Source organism: Perognathus longimembris, chromosome 23 (genome assembly GCF_023159225.1).
Source record: "Perognathus longimembris pacificus isolate PPM17 chromosome 23, ASM2315922v1, whole genome shotgun sequence".
NCBI lineage: Eukaryota > Metazoa > Chordata > Mammalia > Rodentia > Heteromyidae > Perognathus > Perognathus longimembris.
In genome coordinates, this window is record NC_063183.1 from 9,359,343 (window position 1) to 9,378,884 (window position 19,542).

At 58.8% G+C, this 19,542-nt stretch overlaps 2 protein-coding genes across 8 annotated transcripts in view; one reads left to right on the forward strand and one right to left on the reverse strand.

The window, feature by feature from the left end:
- Positions 1 to 11,166, forward strand: part of Myh11 (myosin heavy chain 11) — a 59,527-nt gene extending 48,361 nt beyond the window's left edge. For 2 of the 4 annotated variants that reach the window (XM_048332940.1, XM_048332941.1), the window contains 14 exons: positions 713 to 817; positions 912 to 1,064; positions 1,158 to 1,406; positions 2,231 to 2,443; positions 2,558 to 2,770; positions 2,884 to 3,045; positions 3,138 to 3,266; positions 3,442 to 3,530; positions 3,834 to 3,957; positions 4,373 to 4,581; positions 5,929 to 6,037; positions 6,123 to 6,295; positions 8,200 to 8,238; positions 10,569 to 10,700. In XM_048332940.1, the coding sequence (XP_048188897.1) occupies positions 713 to 817; positions 912 to 1,064; positions 1,158 to 1,406; positions 2,231 to 2,443; positions 2,558 to 2,770; positions 2,884 to 3,045; positions 3,138 to 3,266; positions 3,442 to 3,530; positions 3,834 to 3,957; positions 4,373 to 4,581; positions 5,929 to 6,037; positions 6,123 to 6,295; positions 8,200 to 8,230 (1,959 nt within the window). In that variant the 3' untranslated portion in view covers positions 8,231 to 8,238; positions 10,569 to 10,700. Of the gene's footprint in view, positions 1 to 712; positions 818 to 911; positions 1,065 to 1,157; positions 1,407 to 2,230; positions 2,444 to 2,557; positions 2,771 to 2,883; positions 3,046 to 3,137; positions 3,267 to 3,441; positions 3,531 to 3,833; positions 3,958 to 4,372; positions 4,582 to 5,928; positions 6,038 to 6,122; positions 6,296 to 8,199; positions 8,239 to 10,568 lie in introns of all 4 variants that reach the window. The other 2 variants (XM_048332938.1, XM_048332939.1) reach the window with 1 other exon arrangement.
- The window catches only part of Nde1 (nudE neurodevelopment protein 1), a 37,784-nt gene continuing 18,544 nt past the window's right edge, over positions 303 to 19,542 (reverse strand). For 3 of the 4 annotated variants that reach the window (XM_048332948.1, XM_048332949.1, XM_048332950.1), the window contains exons 5-9: positions 18,729 to 18,865; positions 17,792 to 17,983; positions 16,228 to 16,319; positions 14,731 to 14,882; positions 13,291 to 13,900 (exon numbers count right to left, since the gene is read on the reverse strand). In XM_048332948.1, the coding sequence (XP_048188905.1) occupies positions 13,810 to 13,900; positions 14,731 to 14,882; positions 16,228 to 16,319; positions 17,792 to 17,983; positions 18,729 to 18,865 (664 nt within the window). In that variant the 3' untranslated portion in view covers positions 13,291 to 13,809. Of the gene's footprint in view, positions 1,293 to 13,290; positions 13,901 to 14,730; positions 14,883 to 16,227; positions 16,320 to 17,791; positions 17,984 to 18,728; positions 18,866 to 19,542 lie in introns of those variants that run through there. The other variant, XM_048332951.1, reaches the window with a different exon arrangement.

A 19,542-nucleotide genomic window follows, 5' to 3' on the forward strand; every position in this document is an offset into this window, starting at 1 on the left:
CGCCCTTCGTCACGCAACGTGCAGTTGCATGGCGACGAGAACGACGTGCGACACGGGAGCCTCGAGTAGAAAGAGAAGGAACCTGCGGGGCCAGCGGGGCAGCATGTGCAAAGGCCCTGTGCTCAGGGACGGCCGGAGGGGGCATGGCCGTAGGGCCCCGTGGCTGGGTGGCTGCCGTCTGTCTTCCTGAGGTGCCACGTGCGTGGCCTGGCATGCCAGGCATGCTGCCCAGGGCTGGGTGCGTGTGCGGCGGGGGTGTGGGGGCCGGGGAAGGAAGTACAATTTCTCACGCGTGCAGTGACTCAATGGCGGAGGTTTTATTACCCACAACCACGCGTGACCTCACTGTGAATGGCGTTGGGGGTTGGGCAGAGGCTTGGGAGTGCCGTCTGTGTCTTTGGTTGTGGTGTGCGGGTGAAAGGGCATGGGTGCAGCAGCCTTGGGTGTCCACGGGGCGCCCACATCATCCTCCGCACAGCGCCTCAGCACCTCCGGGCTCAGCCCTGCTGCTGGGCCCTGGCAACCCAGCTGGGGCTCACCCGGGTTCTCAGCAGTACAGTTTTGGGGGGCCGGGAACCGCGCGCGCGCGCGTGAAGGGCGTCTCTCAGGGCTGGTCGGTGCCTTCTCTCGTCCTGGACCCTGCCGGGCTCGTCTCGCTTAGCGAGGGCCCTGTTCTGCACGATTCTGCTCACGGGGTCTCCTTCTCGATCAGAACGAAGTGGAGAGCGTCACGAGCCTGCTCAACGAGGCGGAGGGCAAGGCCATCAAGCTGGCCAAGGACGTGGCGTCCCTGAGCTCCCAGCTGCAGGACACCCAGGTGAGAGGCTCCGCGTCCTCCAGGGGCCCGGGGTGGGGCCCGGGTTCGGTTCCGGCTGGGGCGGCTCTCTGGAACCCCCATGCCGGCCCCGCAGGAGCTGCTCCAGGAAGAAACGCGCCAGAAGCTGCACGTGTCCACCAAGCTGCGGCAGCTGGAGGAGGAGCGCAACGGCCTGCAGGAGCAGCTGGACGAGGAGGCCGAGGCGCGGCAGGGCCTGGAGCGCCACGTGGCCACGCTCACCGTGCAGGTGCGCCCCGCGGCCCGGTCCCCTCCCAGGCGGGCGGGCAGCCGGCAGCCGGGGGGGCTCAGCCCTCACCCTGCCCCGCCGCGCCCCCTCCAGCTCTCCGACTCCAAGAAGAAGCTGCAGGAGCTGGCCAGCACCGTGGAGGCAATGGAGGAGGGCAAGAAGAGGTTCCAGAAGGAGATCGAGGGCCTCACGCAGCAGTATGAGGAGAAGGCCGCCGCCTACGACAAACTGGAAAAGACCAAGAACAGACTTCAGCAGGAGCTGGACGACCTGCTGGTGGACCTGGACAACCAGCGGCAGCTCGTGTCCAACCTGGAGAAGAAGCAGAAGAAGTTTGACCAGGTAGGGGCTCGGCCCGGGGCCCAGAGCCCGGGGGTTTGCCTTCCATAGCCGTGGGGGCCGCTGCCTAGACTTTTCTAGAGCCTAACGCCACGGGGGTCACCTGCAAAGTGGTGCTCACTTAGTTTTGTTTTTGGTGCCAGTCCTGGGCCTTGGACTCAGGGCCTGAGCACTGTCCCTGGCTTCTTTTTGCTCAAGGCTAGCACTCTACCACTTGAGCCACAGCGCCCATTCTGGCCGTTTTCTATATATGTGGTGCTGGGGAATTGAACCCAGGGCTTTGTGTATATAAGGCAAACACTACCACTAGGCCCTATTCACAGTCCTTGCTCACTTAGGTTCTAGCTTGGAGAGGAACTGAGGCCCATTCCTGCCGGCAACCCAGGTGCATGCGCAGAGACGACTGCGCTTGTGCGTCACATGCAAAGCGTTCCCCTGATAAGGTTCACTGTATCAAATTCAAGCCTGGCAAAGTAGAACCAAGACAGGGAAGCCCCGGAGAGCCGCTACATTAATGCCGGGTGCCGATGGCTCACGCTGGGAATCCTAGCTACTCAGGTGGTTGAGATCTGAAGATGGTGGTTCAAAGCCAGCCTAGGCAAGAGTGTCCGTGAGACTCCTATCTCCAATAAAATACTCTGCAAAAGTCGGAAGCGGCGCTGTGGCTCAAGCAGTAGAGCGCTAGCTTTGAGCACAAGGACTCAAGGACAGCGCCTAGGCCCTGAGTTCAAGCCCCAGGACCAGCAAAAAAGAAGTAACAGGAAGCCGCGGTGTGGTAGAGTAGCGAGGGCTCCAGGCGCCTCAGCCTGCTCTGTGTCGCGCGGCAGTTGCTGGCCGAGGAGAAGAACATCTCTTCGAAATACGCGGATGAGAGGGACCGCGCGGAGGCCGAAGCCAGGGAGAAGGAAACCAAGGCGCTGTCCCTGGCCCGGGCCCTGGAGGAGGCGCTGGAGGCCAAGGAGGAGCTGGAGAGGACCAACAAGATGCTCAAAGCCGAGATGGAAGACCTGGTCAGCTCCAAGGATGACGTGGGCAAGAACGTAAGTCACGCGTGCCGGGCCGCAGGTTGCAGGTCATGGCCAGGACCTGGGGTGAGGGTGGAGGATGGGGGGGAGCGCAATGAGGCCTCACCCTGGGGGAGGCCCCGCCCACAGGTGCACGAGCTGGAGAAGTCCAAGCGCGCCCTGGAGACGCAGATGGAGGAGATGCGCACGCAGCTGGAGGAGCTGGAGGATGAGCTGCAGGCCACGGAGGACGCCAAGCTGCGGCTCGAGGTCAACATGCAGGCGCTCAAGGGCCAGTTCGAGCGGGACCTGCAGGCCCGGGATGAGCAGAACGAAGAGAAGCGGCGGCAGCTGCAGCGGCAGGTGGCCCGGGGCTCTGTGGAGAGCTGGGGGGGGGGGAGGCCCCCCCCGGGGGGTGGGCAGGGGCTGCCTGGAGCGCGGGGCTCACCGGGCGGCTCTGCCCGACCTGCACGCAGCTGCATGAGCTGGAGACGGAGCTGGAGGACGAGCGGAAGCAGCGCACGCTGGCGGCGGCGGCCAAGAAGAAGCTGGAGGGAGACCTGAAGGACCTGGAGCTGCAGGCCGACTCGGCCGTCAAGGGGCGGGAGGAGGCCATCAAGCAGCTCCGCAAGCTGCAGGTGCGGGGCGAGCGGGCGGGCGGGTGCCGGGGCGGTGGACGGGCACGAGCGAGGACCCCCTCAGGACGCCCCGGCGCATGTGCCCCGCGCAGGCCCAGATGAAGGACTTCCAGAGAGAGCTGGAGGACGCGCGGGCCTCCAGGGATGAGATCTTTGCCACAGCCAAGGAGAATGAGAAGAAGGCCAAGAGCCTGGAGGCCGACCTCATGCAGCTCCAGGAGGTAGCGCCCTCCCCCCCCAAATACCAGTCTCCCAGAGCAAGCCAAGAGGGACACACAGGGCCTTCCTGAACCCAGGGGCCCCGCACTTCAGGGTCTCTAGAGACTGCAGGGGGGCGTGGAGCTGGGGTGATGGGCCCCTCTGTGGGGCGCAACAAGCCGTCTCCTCCCGCCGCAGGACCTGGCGGCGGCCGAGCGGGCACGGAAGCAGGCTGACCTGGAGAAGGAGGAGCTGTCCGAGGAGCTGGCCAGCAGCCTGTCTGGAAGGTTCGGGGCACAGGGGACCAGGGCCACAGCTCCTGGGGTGCATGCGGACCCTAGGGGAATGCTGATGGCCGACTGAGCTCCCTCATCAGGCACAGATCCCCGGTGAAGAGGGGTGGCTGCGTCCACTCCCTCTGAATGGGGAGTGTTGGGGAGCAGGAGGGGAGAACTGGTTCCTGCTCCGTCCTCCCTCTTGCTAGCTGGGGGAGGGGACCTTGCGGGCCTCTCCATAATTAACATGAGAACACTGGGGGGGTGTTCCCCGGGGGATGGGGGACAGGTCCCAAGATGGCTGCACCCCCCCAGGAACACGCTGCAGGACGAGAAGAGGCGCCTGGAGGCCCGGATCGCGCAGCTGGAGGAGGAGCTGGAGGAGGAGCAGGGCAACATGGAGGCCATGAGTGATCGCGTCCGCAAGGCCACCCAGCAGGTGAAGCCCCAGGCGGGGTGTGGGCCTAGCTGGGCAAGCTGTGATACCTGTACTGATGAGACACAGTGCCCGGCTGTCTCCCCAAGTCCTGCACTAGGCTGGGGGGGGCAGCTGATGTTAGAGACCAGGGCCCTATGTGCCCCCAACAAGAGGCAGGCCCGGGATGCCCTCCCTCGCTGTTCTTAGCCTGGGTACAGCATCCCTCCCACGTGAGGCTAGCGCTGGTCAGGGGATGGTTGTGGAAGCCAGGTATGGTGGAACACTCCTGTAATCCCAGCTACTCGGGAGTTGGAGACAGGAAGACTGAGCTGGGAGGCCCTGTCCCAGGGACTCACGGAGGAGGAGGCTGGGGTTGATCCGAGCCTCGATGTGCCCCTCTCTGCCCCCCTCTCTGCCCCCCCCCCCCCCGCTGCAGGCCGAGCAGCTCAGCAACGAGCTGGCCACGGAGCGCAGCGCGGCCCAGAAGAACGAGAGCGCGCGGCAGCAGCTGGAGCGGCAGAACAAGGAGCTGCGCGGGAAGCTGCAGGAGATGGAAGGCGCCGTCAGGTCCAAGTTCAAGTCCACCATCGCGGCGCTGGAGGCCAAGGTCGCGCAGCTGGAGGAGCAGGCGGAGCAGGAGGCCAGGTGAGCGGCCGAGCCTCAGCTCCGCCGGCTCAGAACGAGCTCGGTCGGTGGTGCGGAGGGAGGAGTGGAGGCAGGAGTGCAGGGCGGCGTCGGCAACATCCCCGGCCCTGCGGCCGTCAGGAGCGCTCAGGGCTTTGCCCCCCTCGCACACTGACACGTGCATGACATCACACGCGCTGTGACCGTCACACCGCGAGCATCTCAATTATTTATATATTATTGCCGTGCACCTCCATCCCTCACCAGGGACTTTCCGGCCTGGACTGGCTTTGAACTAATATCCTCTGCTCTCAGTCTCCTGAGTAGCTAGAATTTACAAGCGTGAGCCACCAGCAGGCTTGCCAGCCCTTTAATTTTAAACTTATTTCTTTCAAACAGGGTCTTGGTTTTATTTCCTGGGCTGGCCTGGCCTGGGATGCTATTTACACTAGCTAGGAGCTGGGATGAGAGGTGTGTGCCACCTCTCAGATAGGCCTCATTCTAACAAAAGACGCACATACACCTGCATAGACATGAACAGACACAATTCCAACTCTGGAGCTACTTAGGAATAGGAAGGAAAAATAAGAAGGTATGTAACTTTGAAATACATTGCAATTATGTGTGAGTATGAAGATGCCGTAAAATGTCTCCATCAAGGGGGCTGGGGATATGGCCTAGTGGCAAAGAGTGCTTGCCTCGTACACAGGAAGCCCTGGGTTCGATTCCTCAGCAACACATATATAGAAAATGGCCAGAAGCGGCGCTGTGGCTCAAGTGGTAGAGTGCTAGCCTTGAGCAGAAAGAAGCCAGGGACAGTGCTCAGGCCCTGAGTTCAAGCTCCACGACTAGCAAAAAACAAACCAACAAAAAAAACCAAAAACCCGGGCTGGGGATATGGCCTAGTGGCAAGAGTGCCTGCCTCATATACATGAGGCCCTGGGTTCAATTCCCCAGCACCACATATACAGAAAATGGCCAGAAGCGGCGCTGTGGCTCAAGTGGCAGAGTGCTAGCCTTGAGCAAAAAGAAGCCAGGGACAGTGCTCAGGCCCTGAGTCCAAGGCCCAGGACTGGCCAAAAAAAAAAAAAAAAAACACAAAACACCCCACAAAACAAAAAGAAAACTGGAAAAAAAAGGTTGGCTACTCAGAAGAAAACTTAAGATTGTTCTTTTGCTCATAATAAGTTAAACAAAAGGTGTGTGTGTGTGTGGGGGGGAGTGTGTCTCAGTGTTTGCCCAGGCTGGTCTTGAACCTTCACTCTCAGGATTTCCAACTCCACAGAGAGTTGTGTCTGAGCCTGGTGTGGGGTGCACCTTGCCCTGGGGTTGGGCTCACAAGCACCCCCCTTTCCTGGTTGTGTGTAGGGAGAAGCAGGCGGCCGCCAAGGCACTGAAGCAGAAGGAAAAGAAGCTGAAGGAGGTGCTGCTGCAGGTGGAGGATGAGCACAAGATGGCGGAGCAGTACAAGGAGCAGGTAGCCCTGCCCCGCCTGCACCTCAGACCTCCCTGCCCCTCACAGCCCCCGGGCGCCCCGCTGAGCCCCAACTTGTCCCTCATAGGCGGAGAAAGGCAACGCCAAGGTCAAGCAACTCAAGAGGCAGCTGGAGGAGGCGGAGGAGGAGTCCCAGCGCATCAATGCCAACCGCAGGAAGCTGCAGCGGGAGCTGGACGAGGCCACCGAGAGCAACGAGGCCATGGGCCGCGAGATGAGCGCGCTCAAGAGCAAGCTCAGGTGAGGCCCAGCCCGAGAGGGGAGCACTCGAGACCCAGACCGCCTCCCACATCCCGTGCCCAGCCCACCGTGGAAGGAGGAGGGGAGGGAGGAAGGGGAAGAGGAGGAGGGAGATGAGGAGGAGGGAAAGCACAGGAGACAGGAGAGGAAGTGGAAGAGTAAAAGGACAAGGAAGAGGAAGAGAGGAGCAGAAGAAGAAGGAATAGGGAAAGAAAGATGGGGAGGAGGTAAGAGAGGATGAGAAAAGGAGGAAGAGGAGGGAGATGATGAGCAGGTGGGAGAAGGGGGAGGAGGATGAGGAAGACAATGGAGGGGAGGAGAAAGAGGATGGAAAGGAGGGGGAAGGGGGTGTAGAGGCAGAGGAGGAGAGGAGGAGGAGGGGAATGGAGGGGAACAGCGTCTTCTGTCCTGAGATCGGCCCATCATGGGACTGTGAACAGCTCCCACCCCTTTCCTGAGGGCTTTCTGCCCCTACAGCATGGCGGAGGTTCTGGAAAGCTCTCTGTCCTGGGCTGGGTTCTGTCCTGCTCTGGGCTTCCTGCAGGTTCTCACCAGCAACACGCACCAACCCTGACCCATCCACCGCAGGTGCCATCTTAGCTCCAAGCACTCTGTCCTCTCCTTCTCCTCTCCTCCCTGTCCGGTTCAGGATCTTTCCAGAACTAACCACACCTGACCTTCCCACTCAGGTGCGCGCACCCACCCTAACCCCAGTCCCAGCCTCCCCACCTGGGACGCGGAACGCGGAGCTCGGCAGCAGCTGCCCCAGCCCCAGCTAATGCCGGGGAGCGCACACGACTCCCTTAAACACACTGCGCGAGAATCCAGCCATGGCTCGCACCCTGGTCCATGCCGCTCCCCCCCCCCCCACGGACCTCGGCCTCCCCACTGCACCCCATGCTGGCCAGTGCAGCCCAGGCGGGGCTGCAGTGCGTGCGTCCAGCTAGGAGCCTGGTGATCTGTCCGCCTCTCCACCACGAGTGCTGTCCCCGCTCGCAACCCTCAAGTCACCCCGTCCAACATTTCTATCCTCACTTCCTTCTCTGCCACCGCCCCTCGCCTCCGTGTCACCACGCCCTGCTACCTGTCCACAACCCCATCCGTCCTGTTCTTCCCGGCAGGGACAGTGGCTTTGAATGAACCATGGTTCACCTGCGGCCACACTGCGCACAACTAATAGATCACAACAACATTAAACACACTTGAAAGAGTGCAATGGCTGACCTCTCACTAGTGTGGTCCCCCCAACTGAGACTAGGGCCCAGAGAGAAGGCCTACTTCTGCGTTAAAGAAAGATGGCGAGGCCCACGTGATGAGCAGACCCTGCCCTGGCTAGGGGCGTTGGGGAGGATTCCAGCCGGGTGATGGCTCGGAGGCCACTCAAAATGGCTTGGAGGCCAGTGGGGCACTGGGGCGCCAGCGTGGGGTGATGGGGGACGCAGAGCCCCCTGGAGGAGGGGAGAGTGTGGCTCAGGGACCGTGGGCCGGAGCAGCTCTCACACTGAGGGGTCCGGGGAGCACCCCGAGTGTGTGCTGGGGACTGGACATGGCCCCCTGGGCTCCTCTAGGTGCCCAGGCTGGGCTGGAACACAGGGCACAGATGCAGGCGGAGGCCGGAGCGGGTGAGGAGGCTCTTCGGGGAGCAAAGCCTTACTGAGCGGGTTTCTACCCGCCAGAGAAGGCGCCTAGGCGCTGCCCGGGCTTGACGGGCCCAGCACGGGCCGCTGTCCTCCGGCTGGAGGCAGAGACAGAACGAGCAAAGGCCCAGCCGCCGCCAGCCCGGCACTGCCCTTCACCCTGGCGCCCTCAGGGCCCAGGCCGAGTGCTGTCAGTGCCTCTGTCCTCGCTGCCTTCCGCATCCCCGGCGGGCGTGGTGACCTGGCGGGCGTCTGTCTCTGTTTCAGAGGGCCCCTCCCACAGGAAACCTCGCAGTGACCCTCCAGGTACCCCGCTCCGGCTCCGCGGCCCGTGTCACACTCTGTTCCTTTTCTGCCCTGCACCCCCTCCCTACCCCCTCTCTTCAAATCCTTGCAAATTCTTCCCCCCCGCCCCCAAACCTGGCGTAGACATTTCATCCAAACCGCAGGGCCTTACGTCCTCTGCAGGCACTTGTTGGCTGGCATGTCACGGTTTTTCTTTACGCTGAGCCGCCACTCTTACACTGTCAGGATGCGGGGTGCCGCCACCCCCATACCGGGGAAGAAGTCAGTGGAATCAACGTGACAGTCCTGGAGACTGGGCACAGCCCCCACCTGCCCAGTCCGGGTCACAGCCCACGGCCCCCCACAGCTCTGCACCCACGGCTCCGCTGAGCACCTGAGCATGTGGCTGGCACCGGCCGTGCCCCCTCCCGGGCCTGCATGCAGGGAGTGGGCACCCGGCCCAGCTCAATGGGGCGCGGGGGCCTCGGCCTCTCGGGGCTCTTAGGGACCGGTCTGCACGGTGAATTGGTAACGGGCCTGAGTTTTTGCTCAGAAGGGCCAAATGAGCCCTCGTTTGTCTTTTCTTTTGGAGACTCTCAGCTGGGCTCCTGCTCCCAAATACTGAGAGCGGGGACTCGTTTTGCCGGGAGCTCGCGTGAGGGTTGGCAGGGGGCACCTGCGTGCCCGTGCCTTAGACAGGCGACTCGAGACCAAGGAAAGGAAGTTCTCCAGGCCCGAAGCCTCTGGAGGCTGGATGTAAACCCACCCAGGAAAGGTGGAGCAGGGGCTTGGGGCCCCGGGCAGCTCTGCCGCTGAGGTCAGGGGGCAGGAGATCCCTAAGCTCCTCTGACCAGCAAGCAGATGGTGCCAAGAGGCAGTGCCCCCCTTTCCCAGGCAAGTCCACCCACTGGGGGGAGGAGGGTCCTGTGATGTGAGCATAAGGGAGGCTGATGTTCATTTCTCCACCCCAGAACCTTCCAGAACCTTTTGTCCATACTGGAAAGGAGTGGAAGTCTACAAGTCTCGCTGTGCAGCGGCCGGGGGGTGGGAGAAGGGGGGGTGGGCTGTGTGCGCACTCCTGTGTGTGTGCTTACATTTAAGTATTGATTCCTGACCGCTGTACAGGCTCCTCCTGGGGTCCCCTTCTCGGCGATCGGGAGCTCCCTGGGCCTGGCTTACGCCTCTGGTTCTGCCTGTCTGAGCTGCTCCCTCGGTTGGAGGGTCTGTGCGTGGGCTCATCTCCTGGCTTCTTACCCTGCCTTCCTGCCCGGAGTGGGCTGGTGGCTCAGGTGTCCTAAAGCGAGTGAAGGCTAGTTCTCTGAGTCGGGTAACATGGGGACTGATAACAGAGCTACGGTTATGTTCAACCTTAGAAAGTTCCAGAGAAGGCTAGTGCCCAGAGGATTTGATTCTTCCCCCTCCTGCCCGCCCCCCCCCCCCCCCCCCCAGGATCAGCCCTTCCTGTGAAGGGTGAGCCTGGATGGCAAAGAGTGCTGTGCAAAGGCCCGAGAGGGGGGAGGGGCAGGGGGAGGGGCGGGGCACTGCCGGCGCCCTGGGCCAAGATGCAGTTTACAAGCTGGGTACCAGCGGCTTACACCTGTCATCTGTGCTGCTCAGGAGACTGAGAGCTAAGGACGGAGGATCAAAACCAACCTAGGCAGACAAATCTACAAGACACTTTAACTACCAAAAGAGGCAGAAGAGGAGTGGTAGAGTACCAGTTTTGAGGGGGAAAAAAAAAGCTCAGGGACGGTGCCCAGGCCCTGAGTTCAAGCCCCAGGAGCGGCACAAACATGCACAAAGATGTGATTTACACAGCTCACAAGCCTTCACTGAGCTCCAACTTTCTGCCTCAGGTGACAACATCCACAGTGCGGAGTCTGCGGCCCTCCAGCCATGTCTGCACCTTTGGGGAATTTGCCTTGGGAAGCTTGGCGCCCGCAGGGGGTGCCTTTGTTTCCCACCTGTCTCCCTAACCACTGCCCTGGCCGTGGGGTTTCAAGTTCTCTCAGCTGAAGGCCTAGCTCTGCCCTCCTCACCTTCTGCAGCACAGCAGGCTGCTCTATACCTCCCCACCCCCCAAATAAAGCAAGGAGGCCAGTCAGCCATCACCTGCCCTTCTACTCCAAACCCAGACAGTAGGGACGAGGGTGACCAAGCCAGACAGTTCTCCGGATTAGACACGGTCCACCGCCATACCTCAACCTGCCAGCAGGTCTCGCTGGAGCAGGGTGGCTGGGACTCGTCTCCATGCACTGCGGGCATTTGATATCTCAGCCTCTTAGAAAAAAATTGACCCAACTGGAAGGCCAGGACTGAAGCCGGGTGTGTTTTCTGCTTCAACCCCACAGGCGAGGAAACGAGACCTCGTCGTTCATCCCTTCCAGAAGGTCCGGGGGCCGAAGAGTCATCGAGGATGGCTCCGAGGAAGAGACAGAGTCAAGGGATGGGGACTTCAATGGGATGAAATCCAGCGAGTGAGCGCACCAGGCCCCGCGGCCTCTGGTCCCTCCTGGAACTGCAGATGGGGCCCGCACCCTCACCCCACCATGCCGCACCACCCGCCCAGCCGTGGGCGTCCACCCCAGGTCTCAAGTCCACTGGAGACGTGGCCCAGCTTGCTGATGGTGGCCAGGGCCTGGATGGCCAGTTTTGGGCAAAACACCTGCAGTGACCACCCAGTCACCAGCGACTGGGTGTCCACGAATTGAGGAGCTCCCAAATGGGTATCACCGCCTCCCCCAGCCCTAACTCGTTCCCTTCCCTGCGGACCCCCCAGCCCCTCTGGGAAGCCCCTTGCCTAGGAAACTTTCTTCCCCTGTCCTGCCCGCCACGCACCTCCTATAGTCCCGGGATTAACGTGGAGAGCCCCCCGGCCTCAAGCAGAGCTGTGACACTTTGTTTGCACCCCACTTGTTCTTGCCAACACGTTCACTAATAAAAGGTTCTAGGGCACCAGGAGGTAGTTGGATTTACCTGTCAAGCCCTGTCAACCCCAGCCATGATAGGAAGCCAGGGCTATTTGGCAAGCTGGGAAACTGAGGCCTGCCCGGGTGAGATAAACGGAGATCCAGCTGCCTTCGGAGGGCAGGGCTGAAGGTGGGTGTGGCTCATGCTGTGGCGCTTACCTGTGGGTGTGAGGCTCTGCCTTCCTCCCGGGTCACACATGCAAGAAGAAAAGGCAAACCACGAACAACAGGAAGCAATGGCCCAAACCTGTGACTCTAGCGGTGCGGGAAGACTGAGGGAGAGTAGCTCAAGGCCTGTGGCCGGCCCAGGTATGGGTGTGGTGACGTACGCCTGTTACCCCGGCAGTGGGAGGAGAATGTGCGGTAGCTGGGCACAGTGGCAGGGCTGCCGTCCCTAGTGAGCTGGTATAAAGTACAAACACAACACTGAAAATAACCAAGCCAGGCACTGGGGGCTCACACCTGTAAACCCGCTACTCAGGAAGCTCTCAGGAGGACTACGGTTTGAAGCCAACCTAAGCACAAAAGCTCATGAGATTCCAATTCCAATGAAACAGCAAAAAGCTTGGCTGGAGGCATGATTCAGGTAGTAAAGCACCATCCAAACACAAGTTGTGTGAGCTCGAAGCCCCACATTGAGACCCTACTATGGGTAACAATCCATGTAAAATGTTGCCAGAGGTGAAGTTTACTTGGTAGAACCCCAACTTCACAAGCAAAAGGCTGAATTCAACCCCCAGTACTGTCACCTCCCCCCGAGGGGACACGTGCAGCATGACTCCCAAGGGGCTGCCTGGTGGCCCGGCCCTCTCCCGCGCCCTAGCGTGTGACTGAGGACATCAGTCCACACCCACCCCTGCAGAACACCACACAGCCCCTAGCTGAAACCCCACGCCTCAGGTGACACATCCCGGGCCCGACGCCGGGCTGGGACAGCAAGCAGGCGCATCCATGCTTCCACCGGAGTCATTGCCAGGGTTCCTCCTTCCACCCACACACACAGTTCATCCTCATCCCAACCCCCCAAATCTTCAGCAGCCCTGGTCCTAAGCTTCCCCGTTCCTACGGTGATACACAGATATACAGACTGGACTTTCATTCTGTTAAACACAAACCAACACCGTGCCTCTGTAAAAGCTGGACAGTCAATGTGTTGCCCCGGCGGGCAACGTCAGCTTTGTCACAATCACTATTAAAAACAAAAAACAGCAACAGCACCTAAGAGCCTAGGAGCCATCGGGAGGTGGGCAGGAGGACCTCGGTGAGGTCAGCCTGGACTTTAGGAGGAGCCTGGAAGCCATTCTTAGGGCGGGGCCTTCCCAGTGCAGCCTGGGTGGACCTGCCTCGGAATCCACGCAGAGTCCTGCAGGCCGGCTGGGCACAGGACGGCCACACAGACAGAAGACGCCACCCGGAGTCCAGACCCCAGGGGATGCGCAGGACCCCCCTCCGCCCCCCGCTGGGCCTCTTAAGCCTGTTGCTGCTTTCTACACCAACATTTAAAGACTGGATTTCCCTGACCACACCACAGCAGAGCTGAGCACAGGGGTCTCCTCATTTTATTGTTCCATAGAAAAAGAAGTCCACCTTCTGCCAACACAGGTCTGCACGTCTTAGGGGACACATGTCCCCGTCACGAGTGTCTGCAGCCTGGCGGGGTCCTGGCCCCGACGTGAGGCTGGCTGCACCTGTCCAGCAAAGGACGAGAGCCGAGTGCACACTGACACACAAGTGTATCCCGGGGGGTGGTGGTCCGTGTGAACTGTGACACAGGAGTGTATCCTAGGGTGTGGTGGTGCGTCTGCACTGTGACACAGGAGTGTATCCTAGGGTGTGGTGGTGCGTCTGCACTGTGACACACGAGTGTATCCCGGGGGGGTGTGTGTGCACTATGACACAAATGTGGGGGGGGACAGCACATGTGCGGTGTGACACACAAGTGTGTCTCAAGGCAGGGATGGCAGGACGGCAGCAGTGGCACAGCTCCCAGCCCAGGGCGAGAGATCCTGGGCCGGGCTCCACACGCCCAGGGCGGCTCCGTGTCACCCTTCCCCTTGGGACGGCCAGGGGTGGCTGCGCGCAGTGTGCCCACGGGCCTGGGCGCCACGGTCAGGCATGCACCCACAAACCTCCCCAGAAGAAGCTTCACGAGTCCCAGGGGTGCAGGCGTGCCCACAGACCCCGCACAGAGCTGCCTTCACCGCACTCCTGCACAGGCCGCAGCACCCTGGGGGGGGCTGGTTTGTCCTGGAAGGCAGTGCCCTCTGGGAGGAGCCCGGGAGGGGGGCCCGCGTGGGAAAAGTGGGGGGCACACGGCCCTCTGCAGGAGACAGGGGACACTGGACTCAGGTGCCTGTGGCGTGGCCCCCCACGCTGGGGCCTCATCGACAGCACGCAGGGACGGTGACGCTGTGTGCAGGACGACACCGGGCCGCGGTGGCCACCTGCAGGGACGGGCTCGGGCACACAGCACAGAGGAGCTGCGGCGCCATGCGCTCAGCTCCCCAACAAGGAAGAAAGAACAAAAGCTGACAGGCGGGTAGGGAGTGGACAACGCAGGACAGACGGACAGACAGACAGGCAGGCAGGCAGGCAGACGGAAGGGGCTCCGGCTCCCCAGGTCCTAAAGCAACAGCTTGACCACACCCTGGGTGGACGGCAGCGCAGGTGAAGGGCTCAAGGGCGGCTTCCCGAACTCCAGGCGTTTCCCCAACCTTCAGACAGAGCAAAGCACATTTAGGGGGCGGGCTGGGACAGAGCGACAAGCCACAGCGCCCACAGGGTCGAGTACCGAGGGTCGGGAGCCGGGTCTCCCGGGCCTCAACGTTCTCTCCTGTGGAATGAAGGGAAAGAGGCTGGCCACCAGGCTCTCCAAGGTCACACCCCCAAGGTCAAACAGCAAAACCCCCACGTTGGAAGCTCAAAGCCAAGCTGGGGCGCTAGTGGCTCACACTTGTAATCCCAGCTATTCAGGAGGCTGAGATCTGAGGATTGTGATTCAAAGCCAGCTTATCTTCAATGAAATATTGAGAAAAACCTAGAAGTGGCGGTGTGGTTCAAGTGGTAGAGCGCTAGCCTTCAGCACAGAGGCTCATGGACAGTGCCCGGGGCCCTGAGTTCAAGCCCCATGACCAGCCAAGAGAAAAGCTCGAAGCCACACAGGACCTGACTCTACCTCAGGAGGAGGGAGCGGAGGCTGAGGGGAAGGCACGCCTGCACATTGTGCCACATAAACTCAGGGTGACGCACCAGGCTTGTGGATAGGAACCCAGCTACTCAGGAGGCTGAGGTCTGAGGATCTCCCATCTCAGTTCGAAGCCAGCCCAAATAGGCAAGTCCATGCGACTCTTATCTCCAATTAGCCACCAAAGAGTCATTAGTGGAGCTGTGGCTCAAGTGGAAGAGTGCCAGCCTTCAGCAAAAAAGCTAAGGCACAGTGCCCAGGCCACAAGTTCAAGCCTCAGCATGGGCACCACCAACAAAATCAGATGGTGATGGGTGGGGCAGGCAGGGGTCCCGAGGGGGAGCAAGGAGAGGTACTGACCCTTTGTCCCCCAAAGGCATGCTGGTACCCCCGGGCCGCCGGTCACCGCTGTCTCTGCTCTTGCTCCCCCGCCCTGAGGCTGGGCCACTCGTCCGGTTTGGGGACTGATCGTACATGAAGTTCCGACAGGACGCCAGCTTGGATTCCAGGGCCTGCAGAGAGAAGGGCGAGAGTGACAGACAACACAAGCCACACCCACACCGCCACCCACAAACATGGCGGGGGGGGGGGAGGGGGGCACTCCAGGGGCTCCCAGAACCCCAGGTAAGGAAATACGTGACCAAGCCAGGAAACAGGACGGAGGAAGCCGGAGAGGCAGCGACGCCATCCCTCACTCTGCTAATCCACGCAGAGGCCCGCTCACAAAACAGAAAAGCAGAGCCAGAACCCACAGCCAAGAAAAGAGCCAGGCCGGCGGGAGAGGAAGGATATGGCCTCAGAAATGTCCTTTGTAAGAATAAGAGAAAGTCCTAGGCCAGGCGTCTGTAGCTCACCACTGTAAGCCTGGCTGCTCAGGAGGCTGACATCTGAGGATCACGGTTCAAAGCTAGCCTGGGCAGAAAAGGCCGTCAGACTCTTATCTCCAATTAACCACCAAAAAAAATCAGAAGTGGTGCTGTGGCTCAATGTGGCAGAGTGCTAGCCTTGAGCAATCAAGAGCTCAGGGAGGGCACTCAGGCCCTGAGTTCAAGCCCCAAAACCCACAGAAAAAAAAAAAAAAACAATACAATACTCTTAGATAGTATGCCTAGCTCACTGCTTCAGAGTAAGACAACTGCTCCCTGTGATCACACTGACCTGGAGAGGCAAGTGTTTTATCCTGGACTTCAAGATGCCCCGCTGAACTGCAAGCTCCTCCCCCAAGAGAGGGGTGGAAGGGTTTTTTGTTGTCTCTTTTTCTTCATTTATGAAATAGGTTCAAGGGTGCCCGCAAACTCTTGGTCCTGCTGCCTCACCAACCAGAGAGCTGGAATTACAGGTGTATACCACTGTGCCCAGCAGAAAATGATTCTTAAATAGCTTGTGTTTCTCTCAAATCAAAGCCATATATACTATCCTATTCTCTCAAATGCTTGAAGGAAAAAAGTTTTTTTTTTTTTTTTTAATGATACCCCAACTTAGATGCCAGTGGCTCATGCCTATAATCCTACTCAGTAGGCTAAGATCTAAGGATCAAGGTTCAAAGCCAGCCAAGGCAGGAAAGCGCTTGAGACTCTTATCTCTAAAAGAAGTAGAGCATCAGCTTTGAGTAAAAAAGCCCAGGGATAGCACCCAGGCCCTGAATTCAAGCTCCAGAACCAGCACAAAAATAAAAACAATACAGCTAGCTCCAGCGATGAGCAGGAGTTGGCTTGATAGCAATAGAAGCATCGAGAGACTGGTTAATAATGGCTTGGGTGGCTGAGACTCATGATGAGGAGAGGCCTGGTGGAATGAAGCCCTCCACAGCCGGAAAGACAGCAGATGACCCAGGAAACCCCCAGGAGGCCGCCTTACCCCCACTTTCCGCAGCAGGTCTCCCACGATGTTGAGGGCTGAGATGCGGGCTGCAGGTGTGAGTGGAGTCCCACCGTGGGAGCTGTCCAGACCTGGGGCATGAGAAGCTCATGTCACATGCGATGCCCAGTCCACAGTCGCGTGCCCACACCTCCAAGGGCAAACCGTGGGGGAGGGGCAGAGCTGATGCCATCCCTGTCACTCGCAGTGGGACCCCAGTTCACGCAGGAGTCAACCAGACAATGTGCCAGGCCCTGCTGGACCATCAGCTTTGCGTCTTTGGGAGGATTATAGTAAACATTTACTTTCTACACATTAATCTCTTTTCTGGTTATTACCTTTGAGTAGTTGTACCAAGAAGTTATCATTTAACAAAGTTTAAGGATACAATGTATCTTAATCAATGTCACCCCTTTCAATGTAACCTCCTCCTCCTCCCCCCTTCCACCCCTCTCCTCCCTCTTCTTCACTCTGGAGTAGATACATGGACTGCTTTCTCTCCCTCTTCTCTCCTTCATTCATCCACCTCTTTCCTGCTGGCCCCACCCCACCCATTGTGAATATCTGCTTCCTGGTGTTTTATTTTGCGGAACTTTGGGTTTTGCCTTTCTAAGGAATTATACTATTTGAGATGTCCCCTAGATTTACCGTATTTCAGTTACTACGCTTGTGTTCCACCCAATGTATTTACTTATAAGTTTATACGCTGAATCTACCTTCCACACACAAGGGGAAGTATGCAACCTTTGTCCTTCTGGGCAGGACTTACTTCACTCAACATACTATTTTCCAAATCTTTCCATTTCTTTACAAATGGTACATCTACAAATGGTACATCATCATCTTTATTGCTTGGTTTTGGTTTTAACAGGGAATGAACTCAGGGCCACAGTAAGCACTCTACTACTTGAGCCATGTCCCTGGTCCTTTGATCCTTTAGCTGTTACTGATTTGTTATTTATCGTGCCAGTCCTAGGGCTTGAACTCAGGACCTGGGTGCTCAAGGCTAGCACTCTTACCACTTGGGCCACTGCTCTACTTCTGGCTTTTTTGCTGGTTAGCTGGAGATAAGTCTCATAAGCTTTCTTGCCCAGGCTGGCTTTGAACCGCGAGCCTCAGATCTCAGCTTTCTGAGCAGCTAGGATGACAGGTGTGAGCCACTGGCACCCAGTTCGCTTTACTTCTTTATACACATTTTAGATAGGGTTTCCTGCTTTTTTCCAAGGACTCAAGGACCATAATCTTCCTATCTCTGCCTCCCGAGTAGCTGGGACTACAGGAAGACACTCTGGGATCTGGCTTTCGGTGAACGCTGGACCGGCATTCCCTGTGGCCTGGGCGCAATGGCCGCACCCCTTCTGGACTGGCTTGAATTCTTACCGTACACTCCACAGCCCACCCCGGCTTCACACCCAGCACCCGCCTCTCATTTTTCACTCTGCCCGCCACCCTGAGCCTTCCATATTGTTCCCTGCTGCAGAGGCTGGCCTGGGTCACACGCTCCGACCCTGGACACACCCCGAGTCCTCCCTGGGGCGAGCTGTGTGAGGCAGAGGATGCCTACCCCGTCGGAACGCCGCCGCGGCCGCTGGTGTGTTTAGACAGGAGGTGGGTCCTCGCTGGGCCACGGGGGTGGTGGGCACAGAGCCTGTGGCCTGCACGGCCGTGTCCATCCTCTCCGCGCCCGCTGCCCTGCCGCCCACAGGCGTCCGTGGCTTCTCCTGCTTCTGCTGCACAGCCAGCTCCTGCCGCAGATCTGTGTGGGGAAAGCAGCCAGACATTCAGCCCTTGCTTGGGGGATGAGGTAGCTACAGGCCAGGTGAAAGCCTGCAGATGGAGGAGCCCTCAGTGGACGGAAACCTCCTCGGCCTGGCCCAGCAGGTATGTAGAAAGGAAAGGATTTTCATTTTGAGTTAAAAGGCTAAAAAAAAAGTTGATGGGTACGAGTGTCTCATACCTTTGATCTTAGCTACTTAGGAGGCTGAGATCTGCAAGATGATTTTCATCTAGCCAGGACAGAAATGTCTTGGAGAGTCCAGCTCCAATTAACCACCAAAAAGCTGAACTGGAGACATGGCTCAGGTAGTAGAGCACCTGCCATTAGCAAGCAAGCTCGAGGCCCTGAGTTCAGGCCTTTTTTGTTTTTAATTATGACAAGTCACAAAAAGAATGGGCTGGCGAGTCAGCCAAAAGACACATTCTTGCCCACAAACTGAGCATCAAGCTCTCTTGGTGTGTGTGATTCATGTATGGGAAGCGTCCTTCTTGAAAGGACTTCTTCCCAGAGGGGGAACTCCCCAAACAAAGGCGTCATCTCTGAAACCCCACAGCTTCTTCATCTGATAGCTCTGCTTGCAAGTGCTGAAGATGACAGGAGTCAGGCAGAGGCCGGGGCAGGAGGCAGAGGCTGGGGCAGGGGGCAGGCCACAGCACCCGAGGCTGGCACAGAGGGGAGGGGGCATCACACAGATGAAGATATAGAACAAGCCAGCATCCCTGACCTCTGGCTTCATCCTTCAGTCTCTGGACAGATTCCAGAAGATTCTCCTTCTCGTCAAGCTCACTCTCCAGGAAGGCGTTTCTTTCAATGGCTTGATTTAGGCGTTGTTCAAAGTCTTCGAGAGACATGATCGTGGCTCTGGGTGAGAGAAAGGCCAGGTTATCCCAGAGAACAAGGGCGCGTGTGTGTGTGTCTTTTGCCTGAGGGGACCTGAGGCCCAAATCACTTGGCCTTTGGGGGTCTCTTCACCTGCCCAGGGGGACCTGTCAGAACTCAGGGTGCACGGGTGGGGGGGGGTGGAAATTGGAGGACTGGGTTTACACCCACAGAGCTCTCAGCCTTGAGCCAAGGTGCTGACCAGAAATCATATCAACCAGCACTGTACACCCAATTTAGCAGCCTGTGTTTAATCACCTCTCAGTGACTACAGGTGAAAGTTTTAAAAAGTTCCAGGGCTGAAGGTATGGCTCAAGAGGTAGCTCACCTACTTAGCAAGTTTAGAGCCCCCAGTACTGCCAAAATTAAAAGAAAGAAAAAAGGTTGATGGAAGCTGATGGCTCATGCCTCTAATCCTAACTAACTCGGGAGGCTAAGACTTGAGGACTAGGGCTTGAAGCCAGCCCCAGCAGGAAAGTCTGTGAGACTTTTATCTCTAACCATCAAAAAATAAGCTAGAAGTAGAACTGTGGCTCAAATGGTAGAGTGCTAGCCTTGAGTGAGGGCCCTGAGTTCAAGACCTAGTACTGGCACACACACACAAGTTTCTAACATGCAGCCACTGTCCAGGGGCCTTCAGGCTGACATTCTCCTGAGGG